The sequence below is a fragment of the Prionailurus viverrinus genome, chromosome B4 (assembly GCF_022837055.1).
Source record: "Prionailurus viverrinus isolate Anna chromosome B4, UM_Priviv_1.0, whole genome shotgun sequence".
Taxonomy (NCBI): Eukaryota; Metazoa; Chordata; class Mammalia; order Carnivora; family Felidae; genus Prionailurus; species Prionailurus viverrinus.
The window spans coordinates 63,478,733-63,505,359 of record NC_062567.1 but is presented as its reverse complement, the minus strand read 5'-3'; the positions used below and the strand labels follow the sequence as shown (position 1 = coordinate 63,505,359).

At 34.0% G+C, this 26,627-nt stretch overlaps 1 protein-coding gene and 1 long non-coding RNA gene across 2 annotated transcripts in view; one reads left to right on the top strand and one right to left on the bottom strand.

Moving 5' to 3' along the window:
- LOC125170103 (uncharacterized) overlaps positions 1–26,627 on the bottom strand; it is a 420,734-nt gene that overhangs the window by 184,973 nt on the left and 209,134 nt on the right. The gene's annotated exons all lie outside the window — the stretch shown is intronic.
- Positions 1–26,627, top strand: part of CPNE8 (copine 8) — a 232,516-nt gene that overhangs the window by 190,309 nt on the left and 15,580 nt on the right. The window contains exons 16-19 of the mRNA XM_047866283.1: positions 2,693–2,820; positions 19,055–19,157; positions 20,969–21,026; positions 25,836–25,909. Coding sequence (XP_047722239.1) covers positions 2,693–2,820; positions 19,055–19,157; positions 20,969–21,026; positions 25,836–25,909 — 363 coding nt within the window. The remainder of the gene's footprint in view (positions 1–2,692; positions 2,821–19,054; positions 19,158–20,968; positions 21,027–25,835; positions 25,910–26,627) is intronic.

Sequence of the window (26,627 nt, the reverse complement as noted above, 5' to 3'; positions counted from 1 at the left end):
ATTGCTTGTTAGTAATTAGTAACTAACACATAATTGGTTTGTGAAAGGAGTTTTAAACAGACTTAAAAAAATCTTTGTGTAACTCATTATAACTTTGTTATTAAAAGGAAAATCTCATTTTAATAGCTGTAAGTTATTTTAAATAATCCTGATATCATGCCAAGCATATATTAAAAAGTGTATAATTTTACATCATAAATATTTTTATCATCCAACTCGTATGAGGAATTCTTAGAGCAATTTATTACAGAATTAGGACTAATGCAGAAATCAGTGCTTTATAATTTTTTTTTTAATGTTTATTCACTTTTGTGAGACAAGGAGCATGAGCAGGGGAGAGGCAGAGAGAGAGGAGAACACAGAAATCGAAGCGGGCTCCAGGCTCTGAGCTGTCAGCACAGAGCCCGATGTGGGGCTCGAACCCACGAACTGTGAGATCCTGACCTGAGCCGAAGTCGGACACTCAACCGACTGAGCCACCCAGGTGCCCCAGAAATCAGTGCTTTAAATATTCCATAATGACGAATAGAACATCCACTAATTATCTTTCCACTAAGAAATAAAATGGTGAGAAAAATGGTGACCTTGTAATTTCAGTTCCACAGGAATACAGAAAATATATTATTTTCTAGAAATATAAACACTTAGTCAAAATGTTAAAAGGATAATGAAAAAGTTGCTCAGAACCATCTTGGTTTGTATTTCTCCCCCTAAAGGCAGATATGGAATACATTTTTATATGCTCAAAATCAATAATGAGTTTTAATTTTAATCAGCTTCATATCTGATTAAAGGAAGAACACTGTAAAATTTTATTTAAAGGAAGGTTAAATAGGTTAGCTCAGATTAACATCAAAAGCAATCATTAACTGCTTTGTGCTAAATATTAAGCTTTTACATTATAATTTCAATCAATTATATAATGTAACCAATCAATTATATAATGTAACCAATTATATAAAATTATAAAGAGGTCTATATTATTATAAATTATAAGAGGGCTTTTATTATTTTTATGTTTTTAAAAATTGACATGATAGTTATTGAATAAAAAATTTGATGAAAAGACAAAATTAATAGGAAAAAGTGGGTAAAAATTCCTCTCTCAGAAATGGCAAAATTGAAGTGGTTGAAATAACTTTGGGGCACAGTTATCTAAGCTCTCAGTGCCTTAGTTTCTTCATTTGTAATGTGGAGATAATGACAATACTTTATCTGTTTTTAGGGTTGTTATAAAATCTATATAATACATGTAAATGCTTTAGTGTAAAGCTTAGTATATAAAATTCAACAAATTTTAGTTATAAATGGCCAGTGATTGTTCAGATATAAACATGCATCATGAAATTATTATTAACTGTGTTTAAATATAATTAAGGTCTCTAGTGTTTTAAAATGTATCTACAAGTTTTTAATACTTCTCCCCTTTCAGACGTGGAGCCTAACTCCCCTTCCCTTGAGCATAGGCTATACTTAGGGATGCATTTTTAGCAAATAGATTAAAGTAAAGTGGTGGTGTGCATCTTATGAGACTGGCTTATAAAGGGCATTGGGGCTTCCTTCTTGCTGTCTTCTTGGATTGCTCATTCTAAGGAAGTTTGCTGCCATGTTGTAAGAACACTCAAGCAGCCCTGCAGAGAGACCATGTTGACCTCCTGCCGTCAGCCATTTAAATGAGCCTTCTTGGAAGCAGATTCTACAACTCTGGTTAAGCTCTCAGGTGTCCAGGTTGGCATACTGACTGCAAACTCATGAGAAATGCCGAACAAGAACCATCCATTAAGCTGCTGCTGACACCCAAAAGATGTTGAGATAAGGAATAATTACTGTTTTAAACCACTAACTTTTGACGTAATTTGCCACAAAGCAATAGATAACTAATATACTGCTTCATGTTATTTGTTAAATCTGGTCTAGGAGAATTAACCCTCATAATACCAAAGCATTTAAGGTATGGAAAAGCTGGTCTAGGTCTCCAGGTGTAAAGTTGCGCTTCTAGGTGCCATCTCCAGAATAAGAACCTAATGGCAAGCTCATTTCCCTTAAAGAACATGGATGATTCTTTGATTCTATTCCTTTTACCTTGTCTTGACATTTCTCACACATAATTGCATTCCTTCTCTGCTTGGGGTTATTGCAACATGAAAATGTGCATGTGGCAGATGTTTCATATTTTTCCTTCTATAAGTAAAACTGAATGGATAGCAATTTTTTTTCTTGATTTTAATAGATATCACTGCAGAAAACTCAGAAAAGACTGAATAAAGAATGAAAAAAAGCCACCAATTATATGTAATCACCCAGAGTTAACCACTGTTAATATTTACTTCTTTTCAGGATTTTTATATGTTCTTCTCTACATATTCACAGACATGTGTAAAATGAAGACATTAATTATGGAATGTTGTGATATTCAGCTTCTCAAGATTATTTAGAATTTTCTGCGGTTCTTTTTATGAAGAGTATCAGTTTTTAATGACTATATATTAGATTCATCATATCATAATCTACATAATATATTGTAATCTATTGTTGACCACTTCATTTATTATGTTTTGCTATTATATAAATGTGCTTCCAAAAAATCTTTGCTTCCAAAAAATCTTTGAGTATCAACATATCTTTTCTCTTTTTCATTTGATCTTTGTAGACACTATTCACTTTTACTCTTTTTTGCCTGTAAATTCTACAGAATGGAAACCCTCAAAATCCCTACTGTGATGGCATTGAAGGAGTCATGGAGGCTTATTATAGGAGTCTGAAATCTGTACAACTGTATGGGCCAACCAACTTCGCTCCTGTAATTAATCATGTAGCAAGGTAAGTGGACGGAGACAAGATGTTTATCCCAGTGTCCCAGACAGCAGTGAAATTATATTATTGTTACCATGACTCCACAAATGAAAAGTGTTTTCTTCTAATTTACCTCTAAGAAAATGAGGAAAAAGATACAGTGGGAAGAGTCTCCACTGAGCTATCGTAATACTTTGCTAGAACTTTACAGCAAAATCTCAAGTGAAGAAAATATACACTTAGTTATTATCAGAACCTGTATTTGTTCAACCAAGAAAAATGTTCTATTCTTTGAAAAGGCAGCCATGAGAGCAATAACAAGATCGATTATGATCTCAGTGGTGTAAATCATTCAATCTAATATCACATCCCATGGTAACATAGAAGTAATAAGAGACCAAATTCCATGAAGACAACTAAAGTCTTTCAGTGATAATATAGGGCACATTATTTTAACCACTCTGAAATTAATATAATAGCTAATTTTAAGAATTCCCAGAGCTTTACCTGTATATAGTACATAGTATTGAGTTCAGAATATAATTGCTTATGATTCCAACTACATATTCTAGAAAAAAAATTTAAATGTAAAAATGTACACACACTTATCATTTTCTTCATCAGTGTCTAAACAAATAAATTAGACACCACTTTCAAAATCCCTAAAAGGTTTGACCCAGTTGCAGATCCTATAAAACACTGCCTTATTTTTAGAAAATTTAAAAAGTGTAGCTTTTGTGTCCTTCCAAATATGTAGTAAGAATGTGAAAATATACTACATTTGGATAATTTTATCAATGCACAAGGGTGATATGAAAACTCAGTTCTCTGTTTAAAGGTTCTGGTACTGAATCATCTCCATACTGGACATCATGAGTGACTTAAATGTGTTCTACTTTCCATTATCTGGGACATAGACAAGATACTAAAATACCCCTGTATTGGGGCTGACCTCAGTGGAACTCTGCTGTGGAAGTCCACCTCAGGTTGACAATGATACATTGATGACCATTTTCTGAGTGTTTTTGAAATATTAGCTCAGGCTTTTGAAATATTTCCACCCACAATCTGTTTTAAGTTATGAATTTTACATCTCAACTCTGGACACAAACAACTAAAAAAAAAGGAATCTTTATGGAATAATACTTATCATATATTTCCTTTTTATTTCTGTGGTGTCCTATTATTTTATTTCTATGGTGCCCTAATATATAATTTATTGTCAAATTGGTTTCCATACAACACCCAGTGCTCATCCCAACCGGTGCCTTCCTCAATGCCCATCACCCACTTTCCCCTCTCCCCACCCCCCCAATCAAGCCTCAGTTTGTTCTCAGCTTTTAAGAGTCTCTTATGGTTTGCCTCCTTTCCTCTCTGTAACTTTTTTCCCCCCTTCCCCTCCCCCATGGTCTTCTGTTAAGTTTCTCGGGATCCACATATAGTGAAAACATATGGTATCTGTCTTTCTCTGCCTGGCTTATTTCACTTAGCATAACACTCTCCAGTTCCGTCCATGTTGCTACAAATGGCCATATTTCATTCTTTCTCATTGCCAAGTGTAGTATTCCATTGTATATATAAACCACATCTTCTTTATCCATTCGTCAGTTGATGGACACTTAGACTCTTTCCATATTTGACTATTGTTGAGAGTGCTGCTATAAACATTTTGGTACAAGTGCCCCTATGCATCAGTACTCCTGTATCCCTTGGGTAAATTCCTAGCAGTGCTATTGCTGGGTCATAGGGTAGCTCTATTTTTAATTTTTTGAGGAACCTCCACACTGTTTTCCAGAGCAGCTGCACCACTTTGCATTCCCACCAACAGTGCAAGAGGATTCCCATTTCTCCACATCCTCTCCAGCATCTATAGTCTCCTGATTTGTTCATTTTAGCCACTGTGACCAGCTTGAGGTGTTATCTGAGTGTGGTTTTGATTTGTATTTCCCTGATGAGGAGTGACGTTGAGCATCTTTTTATGTGGCCATCTGGATGTCTTCTTTAGAGAAGTGTCTATTCATGTCTTCTGCCCATTTCTTCACTGGATCATTTGTTTTTCGGGTGTGGAGGTTGGTGAGTTCTTTATAAATTTTGGATACTAGCGCTTTATCCATTATGTCATTTGCAAATATCTTTCCCCAGTCCGTCAGTTGCCTTTTAGTTTTGTTAATTGTTTCCTTTGCAGTGCGGAAGCTTTTTATCTTCATGAGGTCCCAGTAGTTCATTTTTGCTTTTAATTCCCTTGCCTTTGGAGACGTGTCAAGTAAGAAATTGCTGCAGCTGAGGTCAGAGAGGTTTTTTCCTGCTGTCTCCTTTAGGGTTTTGATGGTTTCCTGTCTCACATTCAGGTCCTTCATCCATTTTGAGTTTATTTTTGTGAATGGTGTGAGAAAGTGGTCTAGTTTCAACCTTCTGCATGTTGCTGTCCAGTTCTCCCAGCACCATTTGTTAAAGAGGCTGTCTTTTTTCCATTGGATATTCTTTCCTGCTTTGTCAAACATTAGTTGGCCATACACTGGTGGGTCTAATTCTGGAGTCTATATTCTATTCCGTTGGTCTATGTGTCTGTTTTTGTGCCAATACCATACTGTCTTGATGATTACAGCTTTGTAGTAGAGGCTAAAGTCTGGGATTGTGGTGCCTCCAGCTGTGGTTTTCTTCAATATTACTTCAGCTATTTGGGGTCTTTTGTGGTTCCATACAAATTTTAGGATTGCTTGTTCTAGCCTTGATAAGAATGCTGGTGCAATTTTGATTGGGATTGCATTGAATGTGTAGATTGCTTTGGGTAGTATTGACATTTTAACAATATTTATTCTTCCAATCCATGAGCACGAAATGTTTTTCCATTTCTTTGTATCTTCTTCAGTTTCCTTCATAAGCTTTCTATAGTTTTCAACATACAGATCTTTTACATCTTTGGTTAGGTTTATTCCTAGGTATTTTATGATTCTTGGTGCAATCGTGAATGGGATCAGTTTCTTTATTTGTCTTTCTGTTGCTTCATTTATTGGTGTATAAGAATGAAACTGATTTCTGTACATTAAGTTTGTATACTGTGACTTTGCTGAATTCATGTATCAGTTCTAGTAGACTTTTGGTGGAGTCTATCAGGTTTTCCATGTATAGTATCATGTCATCCGCAAAAAGTGAAAGCTTGACTTCATCTTTGCCAGTTTTGATGCCTTTGATTTCCTTTTGTTGTCTGATTGCTGATGCTAGAACTTCCAACACTATGTTAAACAACAGCAGTGAGAGTGGACGTCCCTGTCGTGTTCCTGATCTCAAGGGGTAAGCTCTCAGTTTTTCCCCATTGAGGATGATATTAGCTGTGGGCTTTTCATAAATGGCTTTGATGATGTTTACGTATGTTCCTTCTATCCCGACTTTCTTGAGCGTTTTTATTAAGAAAGGATGCTGAATTTTGTCAAATGCTTTTTCTGCATCGATTGACAGGATCCTATGGTTCTTATCTTTTCTTTTATTAATGTGATGTATCACATTGATTGATTTGCGAATATTGAACCAGCCCTGCAGCCCAGGAGTGAATCCCACTTGATCATGGTGAATAATTCTTTTTATATGCTGTTGAATTCGATTTTCTAGTATCTTGTTGAGAATTTTTGCATCCATATTCATCAGGGATATTGGCCTGTAGTTCTCTTTTTTTGCTGGGTCTCTGGTTTGGGAATCAAAGTAATGCTGGCTTCATAAAATGAGTCTGGAAATTTTCCTTCCCTTTCTATTTCTATTATTTTTTGTTATTTTTTTCATATATATACAGGTCTTGACCCACAAAATTGATTTCAAAATCCACTAATGGGTCATTACCTGTAATTTGAAAAACATATCCTAGCTAATTATATTAGCCTATGTGAGTAGTGTCATCTGTACTCTATTTCCTAGTTTTTTGATGTTTGTCAAATAAAGCAGTATCAAAAAATAATATTAGTACAAAATAAATTATAGTTGTCTCATTCTCTCTCACCCAGTACTATACAGATGACTGTCTTTTATAAAAAGATAGAAAAATGATAGGATTTCTTTTGTGCGAATTCATGCTAGTTATGATAAATGTTCTCGAGGGTTTACTAGTTAATTTTATATTTTTTACCCTGGATATCTCTACTATTAAAATTAAACTTTTAGATATACAATTTCTAGCTGCATTTCTATATACCATTTAAAACTGTAGGCTCTATACTGTCCTATTACCATTTTTCATGTATTGTCTAGCATTTTAAGAAATTCTCAAAGATAGGGATAGATGCCAGCTAACTATCAGATTCTCAGCAATAATCCATGATCTAATAATTCTTTATTATTTTTTTAATGAGAAAATAAGAAACACATAAGATACGGCTTTTGAGGAATCCTCTTTTCCTTCCAATACAATCTGAAGTCTCATGTATCTATGTCTTATTATGAAGCTACATAAGAAATGCTTTACTCCTTTATCTTTGAGAATAGGTTTACTTTAATTTTTAAACTTTTTATTAAGACAGACAATTTCTGTCTGACCCAAACTCACCATCCAAAAATTTTATCAGTTTAAAAGACAAGGTACTATTTTTTCTAAATCATGAGAAGTTCCATAGTTACAGTATATGAGACTCCTGTTTTAAATAAAACTCAGTGAGTATTTTGTTACTTTGAAATGCATTCATCAGTTATTCAACATGCCCATCATATAGGAGGTAAGTATACTTAACAAATGTTTAATAACTGAATTCTGTATGTTAAGGTATTTGTCATTAAAAATACATTTTGTAAAATAAAAAGCAAATGGTTTTTTATTTGCTTGATTTTTTTCTTCTTATAAAGTGTGTTTTCTATATTGATAAAAGCTTAATTTGTGATAGTTTTCTATTAACATTTTGAAGAATTCTTATTCTTTTTAAGAATAATAATTTTAACCGTATGCTCATTTTTAGAACTTAAATCTATAAGACTATTGACTTTTTAGATAATATTGAAATAACAATATTGTGAGTTAACACCCAAAGCATCATGTTTGTGAAACTTGAAAGTTCTTTGTGATGTTCTGAGGTTATCCAATCGCTTGCTTCTAACTTCCTGTCTTACCAGTTTTCCTTTCATAGAGTTGTCTAGGGAATAACATTTCAGACAATGTAAAAATCCCACTCAACATCCATTGGTGCCCTGTGACAAGTTGAAGTTTGAACACTTTGGTTTGGTATTTAAGAAATTTTAATATCCAACTACCACCACTCATCCACTCTGATTTCCCTCCACATTCTCCCACATGTGCCGTTCTTCAGCCATAGAGAATCATTACTTCTTTTTTTTTTTTTTAATTTTTTTTTTCGACGTTTTTTTATTTATTTTTGGGACAGAGAGAGACAGAGCATGAACGGGGAGGGGCAGAGAGAGAGGGAGACACAGAATCGGAAACAGGCTCCAGGCTCTGAGCCATCAGCCCAGAGCCTGATGCGGGGCTCGAACTCACGGACCGCGAGATCGTGACCTGGCTGAAGTCGGACGCTTAACCGACTGCGCCACCCAGGCGCCCCGAGAATCATTACTTCTGAGCTACGAATTGTCATTTTATGAATACCTTTATCAAAACACTCACTAATTTGATTCCACTCAATTGTTACATGTAGATTTTTTTCTCCACTGAAGACAGGAATTGTGACTTAATTATATATATATATATATATATATATATACATATATATATATACACACACACACATACACACATATATAAATACCATATGTTATAAATTATATTTAAATTAAATTTAATATTTATAATATAATAATAATATAATTTATAATGTATATGTTATAAACCAACATAAAGCCCAATTCTTTGCATTTACTGATAAATCCACACCTATTTGTTTAATTGAATTTTCTGTACACCATGCATTATAACTACATTTTTTTTTTCAATGTTTATTTATTTTGGGGACAGAGAGAGACAGAGCATGAACAGGGGAGGGGCAGAGAGAGAGGGAGACACAGAATCGGAAACAGGCTCCAGGCTCTGAGCCATCAGCCCAGAGCCTGACGCGGGGCTCGAACTCACGGACCGCGAGATCATGACCTGGCTGAAGTCGGACGCTTAACCGACTGCGCCACCCAGGCGCCCCATATAACTACATTTTAATAAGCGAGTGTATAATAGAAAACTAAAGGAACTGTTAATGATAATACTTAGTCTATTTTAATGACCTATGGAAAATGTGATTGTGATAGATACCTACTGTATGAGGCAGGGTCCTCAGGAGAAACAGAACTAATAAGACATACAAATATAGATATATAGATAAAGAAATTTATTTTAAAGAATTGGCTCATGCAATAGTAGGCACTGACAAATCAAATTTGTAGGGAAAGCTGGCAGGTTGGAAACTTAGGTAGGATGATATTCTTGCAATTTTGAGTCAGAATCCCTTTTCCTTTGGGAAAACCGTTTTTGTTAAGGCCTTCAACTGATTGAATGAAGCCCATCCACATTTTTGAGATAGTCTCATTTACTTAAAGTCATCCAATTGTAGATATTAACTATATCTTCAAAGTAGCTTCACGGGAACTAGATAACTGGCTATCAGAGCCTAACCAAGTTAACATGTAAGACTATCATGCCTAACAAAACTAATGCATGACCGTTATGTTGTACACTGAAAACAAATTTAAAATCAGAGAAATCCGTTCCATGTATGAATTTATTAATACACCTAATATCTATAACACTATGTTTAATTCTCAATAACTAGCAATAGGAGGAAGAAACATGTTAAGGAAATCATGTGTCTATAGAGACATGGTTGTAATAGAGTGGAGTTTACTCATCCCCTGACTAATGTCAGTGCCCTCTTGGATATATGGCGATTACTATTTTTACATTCCTGTTTACATCATCAAAATTTCTCTTCATCTAGAATTCTACCTCAATAACTTTAAGTTATTTGAAATATATTTTGTTGGTATTTTTTACCAGCTTATAACTTGAAAATAAACTAATATACCAATGAAAGTATCAATTATCTTTTCAGGCTATCATGAAAATTTTACTATTTTCTTCCCTTGACTTGAATAATATGCATTATTTCCTAACTACTAGTCCTCTGTTTCTTGTGCCTAACCAGTTACTAGTTTTGAGGCTGTCATATTTCAGTTTCTATGAGGGATCTATCAATTTCTAACTACTGACTAGATTTTTGTATCTAGATATCTAGATGCAGGTAATCAACTAAAATTAATTTTCAGTTTTGAACCCATAGTCTGTCTCAGACAATGTGCTCAATGCCATCATGTGGAATATTTGTTTTAATGTTCACAATAACTCTATGCTGTCAGTAGTGTTATTATTCCTATTTTATTGATGACAAAATGGATATGGAAGAGTGGCCATTTGAGGTGGAGCTAAAATTCCTAACAGAATAATCTTATCCCAGATAACTGTTATGATGCCTTGCATAAACTTAAGCCCTTTTATCTGTGCTCCAAAGATAAAGGCACATAAAAGAAAGTGCAACAAAACTACCTATGGTTGTGGACACAGTCTGTCACTTCATCACACTGCCAAAAATACAACTTTGTAACATAAAAATTACTGTTACTTTGTATTGAAATATTTACATATTAAGATTTAACTAGTAAGATTTAATGAGTATTAAAATTTAATTCATTGCATATGTCAAAAGTAAACTACCTAAATAAAACATTCTTGAGTCAGTTTCTTACCTTGTTGCCCTCTTTATTCCTATGAACCAATAGTAAGCTGAAAGAATATCCCACAAATCTGAACCAACCACTTATGCACTTTTATAAACATGATCCCAGAAAGTTGCCTGACAAAAGACTCCAGGGGAATGCGTTTGAATTCCAAACCCCTGACAAAGTTAACCTCTCTCTCAGATTTATCACAGTAATATTAAAATATAAATTATGGATTGCCTATATATGAAAAAAGACATTTAGCAGGCTTTTAATAAAAGTTTTAATTATGCAATTTACAGAAGGATTCATCATCAGTTTCCTTTAAGCAGCAAGCTTCTTTAATACCTTTAAAATATAATTTGAATCTGCAAGAGTATATATCAGGGTTACCTTCTGGAAGATAGATTGAGATGTGATCAGCCTCTACTTTCTACTTAGCACATTTCTGTAGCATTTCAATTATTTTATCACAAATTATATTTTAAAGTGGGCTAAATTAGAAGAAATGGTAGCACAAAATATGATTTTGTTTGAAACTTAGCTTTACTTGCAAAGAGCAACAATATGTCAATGCATACGGCAAATGCCATAGAAATCATGGCAAGTTTTAAAAGATTAATTTATGGTGCTTTTGGTGATAAAGACTAAAATAGATTGAATAGTTCTTATGTAAAATGAAATTTATTTTCAAATTAGTGCATCTGGCAGTAGTGAGAGCCACACAATAAGCTCATATATCTTTCTACAGCATTCGAAGTTAAGAAATATAAAACATTAATAAAAGCACATGTTTATTATAAAGTAAAATGCAGAATCCCTATGAAGTTTTAAGATAAACAACAAAGAGAAATTCCAGGTTTACTATAGCTGCTTCAGGTTCTATTCCTAACTCTTCTGGTGGTATGAATATATTATCTCCTTCTCTTAGGTAAATAGTTTCTGGTGAATCAAAAGAAAACCAAAATGAAAATATATTAAACTCAGCAATGAAAAGACATGGAGTGGCTGGATGGATAAAAAACAAGTCCCAACTATATGCTGTCTACAAGAAACTCAACTTAGATCTAAGGACATAAATAGGCCAAAAATGAAGGGATGAAAAAAGATACTCCATGCACATGGTAACCGAAAGAGAGCAGGGAGGGTGGCTATACCTCTATCCGAGAAAATAGACTTTAAGTCAAAAACTGGCACAAGAGGCAAAGAAGGTTATTACATAATAAAAGGGTCAGTTTATGTGATATGTTGATTGATATACACAGGTATCCTCCAGTTTTCAAAAGTTCACATTACACCACTTCACTTTTACAAAAGACCTATATTAGGATCTGTTTCCACTAACCAAAAGAAATCCAGAGATTTTTGCTTTTATGAAATAGATTGCAGTATTTGTTTTACTGCAAGCGGTCATAGAGGCAGCGTGCATCACGAGCATGAGAGTGATGCCACCAGGCCCCTTCCCTGGGAACTACACTCAGCATCTCATCATCAAGGTGCCTTAGCTTTGAACCATGTCTGTGAGCATCTGTGCTTTATCTCCACTTATTCTGTGCATCTGTTAGCAAGATGTGTCCTAAGGTGTCAGAAAATGTAAGACAGACTATTGTTTAGGTCTGGGAACGAACACTCACAAAGTTCCATATAAGCTAATGGTACTTGCTTTTTTTTTTCTACTTTATACCATTTCTGCTTATAGAAGATTTCATAGGAAAGCTCTACTTTCTGATAGTGGGAGAAACGTTCATATTCATGAAGTATTATTCAGCCTTAAAAAAGGAGGGCCTACCATTTGCAACAACATGGATGAACCTGCATAATGTTATGCTAGGTGAAATAAGCAAGACTTAGGAAGAAAAATGCATGATCAGTGAAAATCACTGCATGATCTCATTTATATGTGGAATTTTAAAAAGTTTAATACATAGAAGCAGAAAGTAGAATGGTGGTTAGCGGGAGAGGGGAGGTAGGGAAAATAGAGATATTGGTCAAAGGATAAGGAGTTGCATTATGTAAGATGAATAAGTCTAGAGATCTAACATGTTGCATGATGACTACGGTGAAATACTGTATTGAATACTGGAAATTTGCTAAAATAGTAAATATGGGAACTATATGAGGAGATGATATGTTAATTAGCATGATTGTAATAATCATTTTACTATGTATATATCAAACCATCATGTTAAATATCTTAAATAAATAAAATATTTATCTTAAAATGAAATTTTTCTTAAAAAGTATCAATTCAACAGGAAGATATAATCATTATAAATACGTATGCACCCAATATCAAAGCACCTAAGCAAAAAATTGACATGTATAAAGGGACAAATAGACTCTAATACAATAATATTAGAAGACTTCAGTACCCCACTTTTAATAATGAATACATCATCCAGATAGATAATCAATAAGGAAACTGCAAACTTGAGCACCTCTCTGGACCAAATGGACCTAACAGATATATACAGAATATTCCACTCAGTAGCTCCAGAATACATATTCTTTTCAAGCATGCATGGCACATTCTCTAGGATAGATTATAGGACACAAGGCAAGTCTTAATAAATTTAAGAAGATTGAAATAATTCCAAGTCTCCTTTGCAAACACAGTAGAAAAAAAAAAGAAATCAGAAAGATTCATTAATGAATAGAAATCAACATACTCTCGAATGTCCACTGAGTCAAAAAAAAAAAATACAAAAGGAATTGGGGAATATCTTGAGATAAATGAAAGAACAATATACCAAAACTTACGGAATATTGTAAAGGCATTATTAAGAGGAAAGTTTATAGCAATAAACATTGCATGTTAATAAAGAAGAAAAATCTTAAAGGATCTAACTTTACACCAAAAGGAACTAAAAGAAGAAGAAAAAGTACAGGTTAGCAGAAGGAAAGAAATAATAATAATTAGAGCAGAAATAAATGAAATAGAGAATAGAAAAACAATAGAAAAAATTGACAAAACTGAGTTGGTTTTTTGAAAAGGTAAACAAAACTGACCAACCCTTAGACTAAGAAAGGAAAGAGACAAGACTCAAAAAATGAAAGAGAAAACATTACAACTGATTTCACAGGAATAAAAAATATCATAAGAGATTATTATAAACAATTGTACTTTAACAAATTGGACAACCTAGAAGAAATGGATAAATTCCTAGAAATATACGGTGTACCAAGAATACATCAAGAGAAATAGAAAGAACGTACATACCAATAACAAATAAGGAGAATGAATCAGTTATCAAAAATCTCCCAACAAAGAAAAGGCTCAGGGCCAAGTGGCTACAAGGCATATCTTACCAATGATTTAAAGAAGAAGAATTAATACCAATTCTTCTTAAACTGTTAAAAAAAATAGAAGAGCAAATACTTCCAAGTTCATTTTATGAAGCCAGCATTACCCTGATAATAAAGTCAGACAAAGGCACCACAAGAAAACTACAAACCAACATCCTTGATAAACATGGATGTCAAAATCTTCAACAGATTATTAGCAAACTGAATACAAGAGCACATTCAACGAATTATAACCATGACCAAGTAGGATGCATTTCTAGCATGCAAAGATGGTTTGACATATGCAAGTCAATAAATATGATACAACACATTAACAGAATGAGGGACCAAAATCTCATGAACATTTCAAAAGATAGAGAAAAAAACATTGATAGAATTCAACAGTCTTTCCTGATAAGAACTATCAACAAATTAGGTACAGAAGGAATTTACCTCAACACAATAAAGGTCACAGCTAACATCATACTTAATGATTAAAAAAAAAAACCAAAAACTCAAAGCTTTCCTCTAAAATATAGGACAAAGCAAGGATGCCCATTCTTCCACGTCTAATCAACATGTCTCTGGAAGTCCTAGCCAGAGCAATTGGACAAGAAAAATAAGTAAAAGTCATCCAAATTATAAAGAAAAAATAAAATTACCTCTGTTTACAGATGACGTGATCTTACATGTAGAAAACCCTAAAGACTGAAGGAAGTAAAACAAAGCAAAATAAAACAAAGCAAAACAAAAAGAAAACCCATTTACTGATGAACTCAGTAAAGTTGCAGGGTACATAATCAACCTGTAAAAAAGTTGCATTTCTAAACAAATAACAAACTATCTGAAAAGGAAATTAAGAAAATAATCTCATTTATAAAAGCACCAAAAAACTAAAATAAAATACTTAGTCATAAACGTAAGGAAGTGAAAGGCTTTTATAGTGAAAACTATGAAACATCAATGAAAAAATTAAAGGAGACACAGATGGAAAGACATGCCATATTTATGGATTAGAAAAATTAATATTGTGTAAATGTCCATACTACCCAAAGTGTTCTACAGATTCCGTGCAATCCCTACCCAAATCTTAATGATATTTCTTGCAGAAATAAAGAAAAAAAAACAATCCTAAAATATATGTGAAACCACAAAGGACCTTGAATAACTGAAGCAATCTTGAGAAAGAACAAAGCTGGAGGCAAGCATCACAGTCTGATTTTAAAACATATTCCAAAGGTGCAATAATTAAAACAGCAAGGTAGTGATATAAAAAAAATAAGCGTCTATACCAATAGAATAGAATAGAGATGCCCAGACAAAAACCTGCAGGTTTTTGCCAAAAGTGCCAAGAATACAAAATGAGGAAAGAATTCTCTCTTCAATAATTGGTGTTGGGAAAACTGGATATACACATGGAAAAGAATGAAATTGGATCCTTTTACTACCACTCACACAAATTAACTGAAAATTGAACATAAGACATGAAACTATAAAACTCTTAGAATAAAAGAGAAAACCTTGACATTGGTCTTGGCAATGATTTCTTTGTCTTGGCAATGATTTCTTGGGTATGACACCAAAAGCACAAGCAGCAAAAGCAAAAATAGACAAGTGGGACTACATCAAAGTAAAAAGTGTCTACACAGCAAAAGAAACCATCAACATAATGAAAAGACAACCTACAGAGTGTGAGAAAATATTTGCAACTTATATATTTGATAAGGAGTTCATTTCCAAAATATATAGGGAACTCATACAACTCAATAGCAAAAATACAACTAATTTAGAAATGGGCAAAGGACTGGCACCGACATTTCTTCAAAGAAGGCACACAAATGGCCAATAGGTATATACAAAATGCTCAACATTTCTAATCATCAGGGAAATGCAAATCAAAACCACAGTGAACTATCATTACTTTACACTTGTTAGCATGGCTATTATCAAAAAGTCAAAAAGATAGTAAGTGTTGGCAAGGATGTGAAGAAATTGGAACCCTTGTGCATGGTTGGTGGGAATTTTAAATTAGTGCAGCTACTATGAAAAACCAACATAGAGATTTCTCAAAAAATACAGAGCTACCAGAAATCCCACTTCTGAGTATACATCCAAAAAACCTGAAATCAGGATCTCGAAGAAGTGTCTGTAGCATTATTCACAACTGCCAAGATATGCCAATGGGCAACAATGCGATATTGTGCACTTAAATTTTTGTTAAAAGGGTAGATTTTGTATTAATATTTTTTTTACCATGTGCACACACACAAAGGGGACACAGAAAAATTTAAGAAGTGGTATACTTACTACTGTGATTGTTTTGATGGTAACATGAATTTATGAATATGTGCAAACTCATCAAGTTATATGTCTTAATTCTGTGCAGTTTTTTTGTATACCAATTATACCTCAATAAAGCTGGGGGAAAAACTATACTAACAACTGAGACTTTATGGGTGATCAGAAGTGTTGGAAGAGAAATAAAAAGTAAATACCAAAAAAAAAAAATTCAGACAGTTAAGCCACTTGAAATGATATTTATAGAAATGCATAATATTTTACTTTCTGTATTGTTTCTGAATCTGGTAAAAATTTGCCATTTTAAGAGCATCATTTGGTAATAAGAGCAGAAAAGCTACATTATTGTACTCAGAAGCTATTTATAGTCTTCCATTAATCTCATGAAATATAAAATCCTGTTTCTGAAACATAGTAAGAAATGCTTTTTAAAAATAATGGGTATTGGGGCACCTGCATGGCTCACTAGGTTAAGGGTCTGACTTTGGCTCAGGTCATCATCTCACAGTCCATGGATTAGCCCCGCGTGGGGCTCTGTGCTGACAGCTCAGAACCTGGAGCCTGCTTCAGATTCTGTGTCTCCCTCTCTAATTGCCCCTCCCCTGCTCATTCATTCTCTCTCTCTCTCTCTCTCTCTCTCTCTCTCTCTCAAAAATAAATAAACATTAAAAATTTTTAAAAATAATGGGTATTTAAAAATTAAAAATGAATACCTGACAGAGATTACCTGACTTCTTTTAGTAAGAAAAAAAGCTAAGCATTAAATAGAATAGTCTCAGATCTGGTTTCGACTGTTTTTCATTGATTGTGTAACCATCAAACTAAAAATAGCATTGAACTGGTTCCACAATGTATAGTCAAAACTATTCCCACAATATTCTCCATTAAGGAGAAGATCATTTGTTCAATATTGTGGGAATAGTTTTGACTATACATTGTGGAACCAGTTCAATGCTATTTTTATAGGGTGTGAACATGACACTGTATTCTCTTGATCAGTCTATGAAATTACCATTTTGTTAGCTGTATGAGCAATTATGTTTCTCTAGTCTATGGAAAAGTTGTAAATATTTTTCTTGTCCATATCATTGTTAATTCTGCTCTCCAAGAAATAAGTTTTGCCCTGACATATGTGATTCGTCTGTCCCTGATCTGCTCAAATTTGATTCCTTTGGGTACTTCAGGTTATGAAGGAATTTTATTGGTAAAAAGTAGATGTTTTCTTGAACCCAGTTTCCCCGTGATAACTATCTTTCTGTGATTCTATGATACATAAATATTCAATGAGTTTTACAGAAGTCAACCAAAGTCTTCTCATTTACTGTTTATCTCCTAAGAGTACCATAATGCTTGCTTGTTACTAGATATGACCTGCATACTAATTATATTCTAAAAATCATAAAAGTTATTCTTGTTGAGGGGCACCTGGGTGGCTTAGTCGGTTGAGCGTCCAACTCTTGATTTCCATTCAGGTCAGGATTTCACAGTTGGTGAGTTTGGGCCCCATGTCAGGCTCTGCACTGGCAGTACAGAGCCTGCTTGGAATATTCTCTCTCTCTCTCTCTCTCTTTCTCTCAATAAGTAAATTAACTTAAAAAAAATAAAAGCATTGTCTTAAAAAAAAAAGGTATTCTTGTTGAGAATATAATCTAGATACCCAAAAAGGAGAACACAATGGAAAAAAGAGGTATAATAAAATGTAACATGCATAAAATTCACCTCTAAATTACTGAGTATTACTTGGTGAGAACTCTGATAAACTTCAAGAACTACTCATTTTTATGAGTAGTTCTCATAATACTCATTTTTAAAAAAAATTTTAATGTTTATTTATTTATTTTGAGAGAGAGACAGAGCGTGAGCAGAGGAGGGACAGAGAAAGACACAGAATCCAAAGTAGGCTCCAGCCCTGAGGTGCCAGCACACAGCCCAACACAGGGTTGAACCCACAAACTGTGAGATCATGACCTAAGTAGAAGTCAGACATTTAACTGACTGAGCCATCCAGGCGCCCCTAGAATATATTCTTAATACATACCTAATTTTTGTCTTTGTTTGGTATTCTTTTCCCCATCTTTCATCAATTTAACACATACTAAGAACTTGAATTATGGGGCCACCTGGGTGGCTCAGTCCATTAAGCATCTGACTTCCACTCAGGTCATGATCTTGTGGTTCACAAGTTCAAGCCCCAAGTTGGGCTCTGTGCTGACAGCTCAGAGCCTGGAGCCTGCTTCAGATTCTGTGTCTCCCTCCCTCTCTGCCCTTGTCCCTTTCATGCTCTCTCTCGCTCTCAAAAATAAATAAACATTAAAAAAATTAAAAAGAAAAACTTGAACTATGGATGTGTCAAAAAGCATTTCTTCTGTTGCATTTCTTAGGTGAAATTCACATAACATAAAAGTAACTTTTGAAGTTTACAGTTAGATGATATTCAGCACATTCACTATGTTGTATAATCATTACCTGTTTCTAGTCCGAAACAAAAAGCATTTATGATTATTGTCTTTATAATAATCATACCATTTATTAAACTGTATTATATATTAGGTAGCATGCATGCGGTTTCTGTATTAACAATACAGAGGTGTGTAATCTTGATTTTAAAGGTAAAGAAATAAAGTTTAGATAGATCAAGTAATTTACTGAAGATCATACACATGACATGTTGCTTAGCCAGGGTATCTGTTTCTGAAAGCTATATCCATTCCTTTGTGCTAAACATACCCTCATCCATCTCACCTTTTATTAGTGAGTGAATTTCCAAGGCAGGCAGGCTTTTCTGTGTGAAGTAATGTTGCTGTGTTCTAGCGTGCTATTTCAGAAAAATGTATTGAGAGCTTGCATGATATAGATTCCTAATACAAATTTAAATATTTTCTTGAGATTAAAGGTTTGTTGACTATCGCGATTATATTTAGCAACCATCACATACAAAGGAGCTGTTTTATTTTCTGTGGTATTCTTTATCTTTTTATTGCTCTAGGTATGCTTCTTCCGTAAAAGATGGTTCCCAGTATTTTGTGCTCCTGATTGTGACAGATGGTGTTATCTCGGATATGGCTCAAACCAAGGAGTCCATAGTCAATGTGAGTAGGGATCGTTCAGTCTTGAGCTGGCTAAGTGACAGCAGGGTGCTTTCAACCTATGTTGAAAGAGTTAATGTTAGTTGACTTAATAGTGAAACAAAATGCTCATGCTTTTGCAACTGATTGCATTCTTAACCTTATCCAGAAAACTCAAATGTATATGTACCATTAGTTCATAAAGACTAACCTAAGCAGTATGGATAACTGTGTTATAACAAAATTATTTTCCTCCCAGAATAATAAAAAAAAAATAAGATGATACCATCACCTTCATGTGCATGAGTGTGCTTACCTCTACTAGTTGGATGTACTTGTACACAATCTTACAATTTGTACAAAGTATTTCTTAATATTTACATTTCAATTATAGGAGCACTGTACTGACATTCTTATTTCTATATAACTGGAAGGGACTGGACTTTATTCAAAAACCATCCTTGTATAATTCCTAATTATTTATTTTTATGATTATTTGTCTTTTTATTAGATTATAATCTATAAAATCTATATTTATAGACTATTTTTTTGAGATATGGCATGAATTGGGGAGGGACAGAGAGAGAGAGAGAGAGAGAGAGAGAGAGAGAGAGAGAGAGAATCCAAAGCAGGCTCCACACTGTCAGAGCAAAGCCCAATGTAGGGTTGAACCCATGAACCGTGAAATCATGACCTGAGCTGAAGCTGGACGCTCAACTGACTGAGCTGCCCACATGCTCCTAGACTATATTCTATAGAATTATATCTTACTCACCTTTCCATGCCCAAGTTTAGACACATTTGGCACAAAGTTGACATTTAGTGAAAATGGGTTTCATGAGTGCTTTGCATATCATAGCTCATAATTATTAATAACATAGGGAACATATAATTAGCTGTTTGGTGGAGGATCATATGGGGGGAAAATTATAGACATTTACTGAAAAAAACATACATAAACAGCAGTTGAAGTAAGGCTTACACATTTATTTGTTATTTTTTTAACTAGAATTACTTGGGTTGAATTCACCTTGATTTCCTTTATGTTCTGGTCAGTGGCATTCATGTGCACTTGAAAATAGGAATTTAATAATTTGGGCTTAAACTAATAAGACATGATGTATTGAGGACCAATTATTCATAATTTGATGATCTTCATGCTGAAGATGTGGTTGGTACAGTGTTCCTTTTCTCTATTGCTGGATCTCACATTCTGACCATTAAATTCTTTAAAATGATTATATTGTTTAAGTGATACATATGATGGGAAAATATGCAAATATTTTTGAATCAAATATTCAATATCACTCACAATCCCATGGATATTTAATACATAAATTAATCATTCTAATACTGACTTTCTGTAATTATCATCTGTATTCACTCATTTACAATGAAAATTGCTTTCTCTAACTTTGGGTATAAGTGGGATAGAGTAGGGTACTATTCTTTCACAAATATAGTACCATTTTTCCCTTACAGCAACTAAAAGATTTTTTATGGGAGAGAAAACATGAATAAAATGCCCAGAGATACCCTCAGTCAAGAAGATGTTGGCTGAGAATAGCAAGTGAAAGCAGATGTGCAATACTTTTTATTTTTCATATTGTCCAAGGCTGGTCATTCCCAGAGAATGTCCCACTGAATAAGTGTATGTACAGTTAGTTCAAAAAGAATGAGTAGAATCAAGCATATTATTGTGATGTGTTCAAACCTATTTTAGTGAACATCTGAAAAAAATATCAAAACAGGATATTATTTTCTTCTTAAATTATAATTCTTTTCTTAAGAAGTCAACTTCTTAATTGTAAACCAATTGTGTATTCTCTTTGAAGGCTTCAAAACTTCCAATGTCAATAATTATAGTGGGTGTTGGACCAGCAGAATTTGATGGTGAGTAATAAAATTTCAATAGTATTCCTTGGGAGTTTATTTACTGATTCATCATGCTGTAAGGTTTCTGTTACTCTTTTTTGTATATAAGAATGTGAATATGAATGTGGATCTGTATATAATATCCATGTACATAGAGATGTAAATGTAGATATCTCACGATGAAGTCTATTCAGTTGAGCAAATGAAGAGATTGTCTTCTGACTAAGCCTTATCTCTCCAGTATCGATTAATTCAACATGTAGGTTTCTACTCCACTAGATATGGTTTGTACCCCAAAATAATATTTTTTATGAGTGACAGAGTGATAAGTGGAGTTGTTGTTCCCAAGGCAAAACACACTCTGGGTTCACTAAAAACCTTTAAGGATGAGCACTAAATTAATAAACCATTAGATTGTGTAGAGAGATGTTAACACAAGCATAATATGCTACTATAATGGATTTTCAGACACTAGCTAGTTGATAGACATTAGCTTTATAAATATATAAGTTCTGCATTATGAAAGAGCAAAGTAAAATGAAAATGGAACTGAACATCTGAGATTTAATGACACTTTATAAAATTATGCTAAATTGAGTTACTGGGTAGTTCTCTGTTTGGGCTCAGACCTTGCTCAAATGCCAATGAAGTGACTGGTGTTTTTGTAACTAGTCATCTGGGTAAACTTCTTTAAGGATAATTTGCTCCCAGTCATCTGGTGAATTCCTTTCAAAGACAACTATGCTAGGTGGCAACTGCATGATCACATGGCATTCACCTGGTTCAGGTGTTTTTACTTTAACAATGACTTTATTTAGCTTGGGGCTTTGGAAATGAGAATAATTTTAGAATATTTAGAACAAGCTTTAGTACATTACAGGTTAATTTAAGCACATAGGTGGCTGATTATACTATCATCATTGCTGGGATGATTCTCCTTTAACCACCAGACCCGCCTCCATAAGGATAGTATATATCTATCCATCTCAGGTAAAGCACCACAGGCAAAGTTGTTATATTGCTGACCCTGGAAATCCTTTCTTTCGATTCCATGGTTGGTTGGTCATGTTTTGCTTCATTATAATCTTCCAGTGTCTAAAGCAAAAGTCATTTAGCTCTGACTGCTGCTGCTTCTGCTAATATTTTCTCTGTCTTTGAATATTCACATCTGTTTGCATTGTATGTCAGGCATGAATTTGAGACAACCTCTCTGCAGTCAGGAAAGCTAAGGGACATCTTTCTTGTTAATGCTTTGTGTACTTGATCATCTGCATTAATCAGTGATTGACTGTGATTCACAAACTTCACTAAATGCTAGGGAAAAATAACTCATGCCTTCTTTGGTTACTAATTTGCATTTGCCTTAAGGATGCACCTCTCACTAGGTGCATCCCAGGTCTCCCCAACTCCTGTGGAAGTCTGAGGTTAGGTGTATGACCTAACCTCATTCACTTGTTCCTCAAGAGCCTGCACACATCATGTGTGAATGCAGAGCCACTGACCCTTCCTGGCATGTATTTCTGGTCATATATTTCTTTTCAGAGCAGCAGGCACAGTTATTTGGGTACTCCCTCATCCAACTGCCACGGCTATTTATTTTCTTCATTTCTTTTGTTCTCAATGAATTATTTATTAAGGTTTGAGGCATGATAATTCATCATTTCCCTCTCTGACTTCCCAAACTGAATAAAAATATGTAGGAATCCCTCAGACGAAGACCACAATATAAGCGTTATTACTAATAATGCAGAACTGAAGAATTTGGGTTAACCTCTGCACAAAATCAGACTTGTCACTATTTTCCTCCCAAGATTAAATGACCTCAGCCTTATCTTCAGGCCTCCTCTGTGCAAGGGTAGAGCCTGGTCTTTTTAGCACACCACAGGGAAAAAATACATCCAAAGCGAGGATAGCCTGTTTCTAACCAGAGAGATTTCAAAGTCAGTCCCTTCTCATTTTAGTAATCCCATAAATCAATTAGTCCTCTTTCCATGTAGAAAAAAGAGTGAAGACTATAGGCAAAGAGGGAAATTGCCTTCCCAGTAGAATTGCTTCCTGGGTATTAGAGTGATACTTTCCTCTGGCAAACATGGGGACAGGGAATTAGGTCCTGTGACAACTGACTTGTGCTTTCACCATGACCGAAGTTTCAATAGGATGGGAAAACTTCCAGGCCAGTACTAGAAAAGTAGACTATTCCTCTAGGAGACACAAGTGCTTTTCTAAAGTATTTTTCTTTCTCTACTCTCAAAATACCTCTCTTCTCTCCATGGCTAGCAAGGACAGAATACTCATGTTTCACATAGAAAATCTTTGACTTCCATTCAGATTGTGCTGTCCTGTCAAGAAGAGCCTTTCTCTCAGCACTTCCAAATCTGCTGTAGAGTAAGTTTAAATATTACACATAGAAACTGACATAAGGAAAGACTGAGATAAAACCTGCACAATCTGAATCTAAATCTTGCACATTTTATCAGTTAACTACCTAAATCCAACATCCAAACACTTTTGACAAGAAAGACATTATTTGCATGGGCAAGAAAGGTAGTATCTTGCCATCCATTCTTTGAAGTTAGATGAATTGGGAATAACCTATTAGATTAATGAGTATTCAAATTTCTCATTTCTGTATTTTTAATGAGAACAATTTAAAACTTTCTGTGTAGTTTTTCCCCCAATGCATTGTCACTCCACCATAAAGCATCGTCATTGAGAAGAAAGATTTCTCAAAGCAGGATTTCTTTATCCTTAAAAGGCAAAAAGTCAAATTAAAGCAGCATCGGGCTACCTGCTTGATCAGATTTAGTAGAATGGGAGAAGTAGAATGGGTTCTAGTTTCATTGTGTCTTGCACACAAGCTAGAAAGAAGTACATCTCTGTCTCTTATAGACCTTTTTTCTAAGAAGTACTTGTGGGGCTTACCATCTCAGGCTCCTTGTGGACCAGATGCAAATCTAGAGGGTGAATGGTACCCTTCCACCACTTTCATGCCCTGTCTTTTCTCCTTGCTCTCAAAAAGATAGCCTCCATTTCTTGCAACAGCAGCTTTTTAATTCAAAGGATGTGCTGAAAAGTGGGAGTTATTTTATAGGATCATGTTCTCCTATGTTATTATTATCTGGATGACTGTCCATTTCCTTAATTGGAATGAAACACAAAGACTGATGGAGATCGTAGGGGACCATGGACAATGACATCCAGATTATCACTGAACTCTTGTTTCCCAGTAGAGAGTAAAGGAGAACTTCCTGCAATTGCTAGGTTGTCACCATCATTGAACATTTATGTCTCAGAAGTCACATGAAAATTTTGAAACAAAACGAAACCGAAACAAAGAAATTAACATTGAAAGTATTTGAACATCATGACATTCTTATTTACATCCCTAATAAGTATGGAAGAAAGATAGATCTTTTGTATGGTAATTTATTATTAGTAGTAGTAGTAGTAGCAGTAGTAGTAGTATTTTAATCCCAGTATAGTTAACATACAGTGTAATATTAGTTTCTGATCTACAATAAGTGATTTAACACTTCCATACATCACTCAGTGTTCATCACAACAGGTGCAGTCCTTAATCCCCATCACCTATTTCACCCATCCCTCCACCCACCTCCCATTTGGTAACCATTACCTTGTTCTCTATTATAAAGAATCTGTTTCTTGCTTTGTCTCTCTTATTTTTTCCCTTTGCTCATGTTTTATAGGTATTTTGTATTTTAATTAAGTTAATTATAGTATACACATTTTACTAAATTATGACATGTATATCTAATCAAATTATAGAGTGGTAGCTCTCTATCAATTATGTGCAGTAACAATGTTTCAGCCCAGATAGTGACTCATGAACATGTATATAAAAGTAAAATTTAAAACAGTGTTTTTAACCCAGATGCATTATCCAAACACTGAAGAAAATAATGAAAAGGTTCTGGCTGAGCTGTAGTTTTTGGAGGGTGAAGAGGCAAACAAATTGCAAGTGGTCACTGGAGTCTGGTGAATGTCATGTGTATACGAAATGAATTATCAGTAATAGAATTATACTTTTAAACACAAATTAGCATTCCTCATGTAATTAATTATTTAGAGAATTCTCATTGAAAACTTAATAAACTCTGGAAAATGTTCTTAATTGCAGCATTACTTTACTTTATTACCAGCTGTTCTATTATATCACAGCATTTACAAATACCAGCTGAGCTGATCTATGTAATGTTGAAATTATTTCTTAACAAAAAAAATCATACTTCAGAATAATCACACTTTATTCAATCAATATAAGGTAGAGCAAATGCCTCTTTGTTTTAAAATCCATTAATAAGGTAGAAATTGGGCAATATATTGGATATACAGTTTTGTAGTTTCTTTCTTTTTTTAAATTTAAATCCAAGTTAGTTAACATACAGTGGATTTGTTGTGGTTTCAATGGGAATAGAGTTCAAATTGTTCCTGGTAATCTGTGATTACTGTCAAGTTTCTTAAATTAGAAAGAAGACAAAAGTTGAATGGATTAGCATCACTTGCCCAATGAGTCATGTCAGCATATAACCCAGAATTGAGAACCTCTAGGATGGGGAGATATATCTATACTACACTCGCTCTTCCATTTTGCAAGGGTCACATGAGGTCTTGGCTAGCTTCCTTCATTTGTAACATTTGCGCGCAGTCAAGTTCTGTGGTAGAAATGACTGAGGAGATGGGATCCACAAGCCTTCTGCCCTGACATAGGATGCGTTGCTACTTCATACATCTTGATTTCCTATCACCTGTGTTGTTTTAGTACATGACTGAAATGCGCTGGATAAATGGTCTTATTTTATTTTCAAGCCATGGTTGAATTGGATGGAGATGATGTAAGAGTTTCCTCCAGAGGAAAATATGCGGAGAGGGATATTGTACAGGTAAGAAATTTAATGGAAATTACTCATTTTGTTCATTGTGAGGAACCTGTCAGCTCTGATTTGTAAATAAACAACTTAATTGAAAGCAGGACTGTCAGTTTCTGTTTAATTTAGTTGATTGATTCTCTATGAGATGCGTGGCAAGTAGGGCCTAGAGTAAGTACCTAGTGATTTTTTTCTTCTATTTCAAGTTCACCATATATAAGATAGAAATGTTAATAAGTGTCTTTTCCTACTTTAATATTACCAGAAAATATCGTAGAGGTCGTTGGTAAAATTAGAAGCCAGAAACATAACAGACTTTTTAATGATGCTTATCCATTATGTACTCCTCAATAAAGACTAAGTATATTTTAAGACAGCTGATTACATTACAATGTAAATAAATTTAGTGGAAGCAAACCAAAACTATAGATATTTACATAGTCTACCTAGATTATGGTTAGAAAAGTGGAGAAATAGATTTTAAGATTCTATGTAATATAGAATTATATATAAAAATATAAATAATATATAATTTAAGTGTAATTATATATAGATGTTATATAATATAATAATATATGATATACAATAACATAACAACCTATGTAATATATATCATTTACACTTGTTATAATCAAGAAAAATATGTAACTAAAGCCTACTATTCTAGGAGTGAATAGAAGGGAAAAATCTGCAACCAATCATTATAGTTCAAATTTATCATTGAAAGTAAGCA